The sequence below is a fragment of the Fragaria vesca genome, linkage group LG1 (genome assembly GCF_000184155.1).
Source record: "Fragaria vesca subsp. vesca linkage group LG1, FraVesHawaii_1.0, whole genome shotgun sequence".
Lineage (NCBI taxonomy): Eukaryota > Viridiplantae > Streptophyta > Magnoliopsida > Rosales > Rosaceae > Fragaria > Fragaria vesca.
The window spans coordinates 22113963-22120474 of NC_020491.1; the positions used below are offsets into that span (position 1 = coordinate 22113963).

Consider the following 6512-nt stretch of genomic DNA (forward strand, 5'->3'; position numbering starts at 1 on the left):
ATGCAGCAGCGAATGGGCCCAGTTCCGGCACAGGCCGACGACGCCCCACAGGTGGAAATTACGAGCAGCATCAAACATAAGCAAACTCTAACCTTCTCCACACCAACTTTGGACATGGCCACTCACATGCGGCAACTGTATATCACGGCCGAAGTCGAAGGAAAAATGATCAACAAGGTCATGGTCGACACCGGTGCCGCGGTCAATGTTGTCACAACCCGTACCATGGGACTCCTAGACATCCCGCGCTCGATGATCCAAACCACGTCCTTAACAGTCAAGAACTTCACCGGGCAAGTGTCCAGAACCCTAGGCTTGCTATTCCTACGAGTCAAGGTCGGGGCGGCATCACTGGTTTACACCTTTTTCGTCGCCGAATGCGCTTCCTCTTACAGCATGATTCTTGGCCGAGATTGGATCCACAGAAGTTTTTGCGTGCCTTCCTCCATGCACCAAGAACTCATGATTTGGGACGCCGAGAACCATGAAGCAGTCATCATCAAAGCCGACCCGCGGCCATTCTCTATCTCCGCCAACTTCAACGATGCCCGATATTATACTACAGACTTGGGTCCGTTGGATGTTCAAGGCGTCGATAATAAGGGCCGCCCATATGGAATAACGGCCTCCAATCTAACGCGATGGGGACTTACCCAGGCGAAGGACGATTTGCAACGTCCTCACACCATCGCGAGTCCCACACCCCGTTCTGATGAATGGTGCCTTCTCAGAGGAGGCACGCGAGGCTGGCGAGTCCTTGTGCGAAAGACTCCTTTCGTACTGGGCAGAACGCGAAGCCTACGACAAGGTCGCGACTACGGAATATGTAGATGAAGTGGTGGATTATTCCGATACCAAGGAGGAAGTTATTCACTTAGCTCCCGCCGCCTTGGACGACACACCACCTCAAGTCCGCGACCCCATTTCACAAGTTGATGTAGGGACTGCAGAAAAACCCTTACTTATTTCTATCAGTACTAAGTTGGCGGAGAACGAAAAGGAAACCCTTCTTGCCCTGTTATGCGAGTACAGGGATTGCTTCGCCGACAAATACGAAGACATGCCCGGCTTGTCCCCGGACTTGGTCTGCCACCGGTTACCAACTTATCCCGACCGACGTCCAGTACGGCAGGACAGCCGATTCATGCGAACTGAGACTCAGATCGTAGTCAAAGAAGAGATCGAGAGCATGCACCGATCGGGCATCATTCGCGTGGCAAAGTATAACGAGTGGCTATCCAATGTTGTCCCCGTCCGCAAGAAAAATGGCAAGATGTGCGTCTGTGTTGATTACCGCGACCTAAATAACGCAACACCGAAGGATATATACCCCATGCCTGTGGCTGACCTACTCATTGATGCCGCCGCGGGTCACGAGGTGTTGTCCTTTATGGACGGAACGGCCGGATACCATCAGATTCCCGTCGTTGAGGAAGATCGACACAAGACCGCTTTCCGCTGCCCTGGTTTTGCCGGCGCGTTCGAGTATGTTGTCATGCCTTTCGGACTTAAAAAAGCCGGGGGCAACGTACCAGCGCGCCATGAACCTCATCTTTCATGACATCTTGGGGAAGTTGATCGAAATATACATCGACGATGTGGGAGTCAAAACCAAAACACGAGCAACCCACGTTGAAGACCTGCGGCAGGTGTTTACACGGATGCGCCGACATAACCTGAAGATGAACCCCGCCAAGTGTGTTTTCTTCGCGGAGGCCGGCGATTTCCTTGGTTTCCTAGTGCATCAAAGAGGCATCGAAATCCCAAAGGACAAGGCACAGGCGGTAATCACCGCTTCACCCCCCAACACAAAGAAGGAGCTTCAACAGCTGCTTGGGCGAATCAACTTTCTCCGCCGTTTCATATCCAACGCGGCAGGGAAGGTCCAGCCTTTTTCACCCCTCCTTAAGCTCCAGGGGGGCAACCGAGTTCGTTTGGGAACCACAACATCAACAGGCCTTCGATCGAATCAAGGACTACCTTACGAACCCACCAGTCCTGATCCCACCTCGCGACGGTACCCCGCTTAAACTTTATATCGCCCGCTGCCGACTTGTCCATCGACGGACTCCTGGCCCAAGACGATGTGAACGGGGTAGAACACGCTGTCTATTACCTTAGCAGGGTGTTAACTGAGTGTGAGACACGATACTCACCTATGGAGAAGTTGTGTCTTGCCCTATATTTTGCAGGGTGCAAGCTGCGCCATTACATGCTTGCCTTTACCACGGTTGTGATCGCTCAATCCGACCTGGTCAAATACATGCTCTCCCGCCCTATCTTGCGGGGACACATCGGCAAGTGGATCTTAGCCATGTCCGAATTCTCGTTGCAATATGTTCCGCAAAAGGCAGTAAAAGGACAGGCAATAGCAGACTTTCTCGCTCATCACCCACCCTCAGAGCTCACGGCGTTTCGCGAGTTGGAATTCGCTACCGTGACACTCACTCCATGGACCCTATACTTTGATGGTTCGCGGACTGACACCGCAGCCGGAGCTGGGATAGCCATAGCCAATCCCGCCGGAGATCGCTTCTCCTACTCGTTCCAGCTCGATTTCAAATGCACCAACAACCAGGCTGAGTACGAGGCGCTGATCATCGGCCTAGAGATTTTGTTGGATTTAGGAGTCCGCGAGGTTCAGATCTTTGGCGATTCTTTGTTGGTCGTTAACCAGCTAGTGGAAAAGTTTAAGTGCTTAAGCTCGTCAATTGAGCCATACCTGCGCAAGGCATTTGAGGTGTTGGATCGATTTGACGACGTCTACATCGAGCACATACCACGCGAGTTCAATTTCGCCGCCAACGAGCTCGCCCAAGTAGCGTCCGGTCTCAGCCTGCGCGACGGCGTGCGCGAACGTTTGCTCAAAGTCGAACGCCGTACGCTTCCCACTTTCATCGCTAGGGGGCAATTTCAGGCCGACACCCCCGAAGTTGCCGCCTTGGACCCTATCGACGAGGATTGGCGGCTACCATTTATCGCCTACCTCCAGAACCCCAACAAGGCCGCTCACTCCAGGAAAATACGTTTCCTCGCCTTAAACTATGTTTTACGCAATGGCGAACTCCGACGGCGTGGGGAAGACGGAAATGATTTCCGCTGCGTGTATGGGAACGAAGCTAAACGTATCATGCGCGAAGTCCATTGTGGGGTTTGCGGCTCGCACCAGGCCGGGCCAAAAATGCGATGGTTGATCCGTCGCCATGGGTACTACTGGCCAACCATTCTGAAAGACTGTATTGCCTTCGCCAGAGGTTGCCAAGACTACCAGGCTCACAGACCAGTGCAACACATTCCCAACATCCTGTTACAGCCTATCATTAAACCTTGGCCGGGTCGCGGTTGGGCGATAGATTTCGTTGGCATCATTCATCCCCATTCTTCTGAGCAACATAAGTTCATTATCGTCGCCACCGATTTCTTTACCAAATGGGTCGAGGCCGAACCACTCAAGGTTGCCTCCGCCAACTCGGTTCGCAACTTTATTTTCCGTAATATCATCTCTCGCTTTGGTATTCCGGAGTGCATCGTTACAGACAGGGGGGCAGCTTTCATGGCTGATTCAGTTGTTAAGTACTTAAACGACTACGGAATCAAGCTTCTCCACTCTACACCATATTATGCACAGTCCAACGGCCAGGCGGAGGCTAGTAATAAGGTCATCATTGGCATCCTCCGCAAGATGTTGGAGTTGAACCCACGTGTCTGGCATGAGGAACTCTACCACACCTTGTGGGCTTACCGCACTTCAAAGCGCGGCCCGACGGATACCACCCCGTACGCTCTCATGTACGGTCATGATGCCGTCCTTCCCCTTGAGATCAATATTGCTTCACTCCGCGTTCAGGAACAGCATCATCTACTTGGCGAGGATTACGTCCAAGCCATGTGGCAGGAGCTTGAAGATCTTGACGAGCACCGCGTCACCCCTTTCAACAATCTCGTCCTCGAGAAACAACGCATCGCACGTTCCTATGATAAGGTCACGCGCGGACGGAGCTATGCTGAGGGCCAGAAAGTGTGGCGCGCGGTACTCCCACTTGGGGAAAAAACCGACGGTCAGGGCAAGTGGTCCGCTCGATGGGAAGGCCCCTTTATTATTCATCGTATACTTCCCAAGGGGGCATACCACCTGCGCGACTTAGACGGTACCATTCATCGCAATCCTATTAATGGCCGCTTCCTCAAGCGCCACATTGCAGGAGTTTGGGAACGCGAGGATCCTCCACCTCCCCCAGGCCCCGTCGCCACTGTCAATAGTGCTACGCGCCATCGCGTTCTCGCTCCGCCGCCTAACACTAGGAGGCAACCCGGGATAGAAGACTGATAGAGTACGTTTTAACATACCAGCCTAAAAAGGCCAGTATAAGATTGGGGCCTATTCCAGAGGCCCTAAATAAGGATAACTCTATTTTTCTTCATTTTTTGTAAACGTGCAAAGTCTAAACGCAAAGGCCAGTACAAGATTGGGGCCTATTCCAGAGGCCCTAAAAAACAATAAATTCATTTATTTTGCCTTTTTGGCGTTGTTTTAATACAAGTTTTGAACATCGGCTTTGCGGCCGAAGCAACTACATTGACAGAAAGGGTGAAATTAGACTATGTTTACAAACAAAGGCATAGATCTGCAGATATTGGAAGCCTCAACCCGCATATCTTGCAGGGTTGAAGAAGAGACTGCCGCCGCATCCTTCATTTAAAGTTGGCAAACGTCCCGCTTCTTTAGACCAGCACGAGCCTTGACACCGGCCCGGACCTAAGACAAATTGTTGGGAAGCTAGAGGTCCACTGGACCAGGGTCTCTCATGCTACCGGTCATGCCTGGAAGGTGCTTGAAGGGCACTGACCAGAACCTGAAGCGCAAGCGGATGCGGAGCCTCGAGAGCCTCACGTTTGGACAGAACAACCGGTGCAAGGCAGAAGGTACCCAACCATTAGTTTGTCCAAACAAAGGCTTGACCTGAGAGTAGATTTTCAAAATCACTCCTGACCTGATAGTAGATTTTCAGAATCAGAAAGAACGAAGAGTGAAAATGTGAGGTGGGGGCTTTGCTTTAAACATGGACAAGAGGATGTACAGAAGGGTATAAGAGCCCATGGCAAGGGAGCAAAGACTTAACTGGTACTTCGCCCCGGCCAAGCGTTTCTTTTTATAGGCGAAAAGGGTGATTTTCCTTTCAACAGATGTCCTTCATGCAGCGATTTGCTCCGAGATATGAGCTTTGGAGATAAGGTCGGACACGTTGTTCCATAATGACTACCCGCGTTCCAAGCGAGTAGTTGCATTGGAAACCCCCACCAAATCTTGGAAGAAGATTTTTTCCTGGGAAGGCAGTTCTTACACAAGAGTTGACAAGAGCGGGAAAGATTTGATTTAATGATAATATTATAGAGGTTCATACAAAGGGGGCAAAGCGCTGACCGGGCCTAAACCCGCCTAGAAGCCCTATACAAATCTATGAGAAGGCCTTCTAAGGCCAACTCTTCAACATCTGCCTGGGCTTGGGCTTCGTCGGCAGCAGCAGCAGCCGAGTCCAAAGCTTCCTAGGTCTCTTCCGCGGCTTGCACACAGGTTTCTGCCTCTTCAGCTCGGGCCAAGTTCTGGAGAGCTTGAGCAAGCTGAGCTTGCAGTTCCGCTATCTGAGCCTCCAGGGCCTCCACTTGCCGAGCATAGACAGTGCATGGGTTCTCTGAAGACGCCTCAGGGATTTCAGCGTCTTCAAGCTCAGCTAAAAGGGCTGCCATCTGATTGTCTAAGGCTTGGCGGACTTTCTCGTGAGCAGTCGACTGGGCACCGACATCTTGAACTCGGCGAGCCTGCAGCTCAACAGCGTCGGTGAGTTCCAACACATGGTCTAGAGCAGGGTTGCTGCCAGCGAGGTGCCGAATCAAAGCTTCATGGGCCTCGCGGACGCGCCTCACCAAGTCGAATACGTTCATGTGGGGACCTTGGCGCAGTAGCTCGTGAAAGAATGCCCGGGCTAGGCGAATGGGCTCTGGATCGGCAGGCGGGGTAATCCGGGCCCAAAGACGAGCGGTCCGGGTAGCCAAAGAAGAAGCCGCCTCGCCAGATGTTCTCGTTGGGGACCAACCAGGAAGGTCCTTTGGCGGAACCGCCGAGGGGGCAGCAAAATCAGAAAGCCGGGTGGTCTGGCCGAGATCTTCATCTTGAGCAAGAGCCGAGGTAGGCTCTGGAGGCGGGCCAGTTTCGCCTCTAGCAGCTCTTCTTCGTCCTCGATAGGGCGCTTCCGCGAGCTTTCGCCGCTTGTTGGCCGGGGAATAACTGGAGCAGTCTCACCGTCATGGTCCACCGCGGGCTCCTCTTGAGCAGGTGTTTTCCCTTTGTCTCCGGCACCCTCAGGTCTTCTGACCGATCTCCGGCGGGGTGCAGACTGTAAAGGTAGACAGGAGAGTTAGGAGGAAGCATTTTGTTGAAGTGGTAAAGGTGGTATGGAATTTACATAGTTGATGGTTTACCTCGGGTGCGGGATCGCGTTCTCGAATGACGATCC

At 52.6% G+C, this 6512-nt stretch overlaps 1 protein-coding gene across 1 annotated transcript; it reads left to right on the top strand.

Moving 5' to 3' along the window:
- Window positions 1-1661: 1661 nt before the first annotated feature.
- LOC101311332 lies at window positions 1662-4327 on the top strand. Its single transcript, XM_004289546.1, has 2 exons — window positions 1662-2017; window positions 2125-4327. The coding sequence occupies exons 1-2, from the start codon at window positions 1662-1664 to the stop codon at window positions 4325-4327; spliced, it is 2559 nt and encodes an 852-aa protein (XP_004289594.1).
- Window positions 4328-6512: the final 2185 nt, after the last annotated feature.

What these genes read in the sequence shown, in the direction of transcription:
- LOC101311332 (XM_004289546.1), top strand. Translation starts at nt 1,662, where the DNA reads ATGCGCCGACATAACCTGAAGATGAACCCCGCCAAGTGTGTTTTCTTC. An exon ending in CCTGATCCCACCTCGCGACG is followed by an intron (nt 2,018 to 2,124) that starts GTACCCCGCTTA and finishes TTACCTTAGCAG; the next exon opens with GGTGTTAACTGAGTGTGAGA.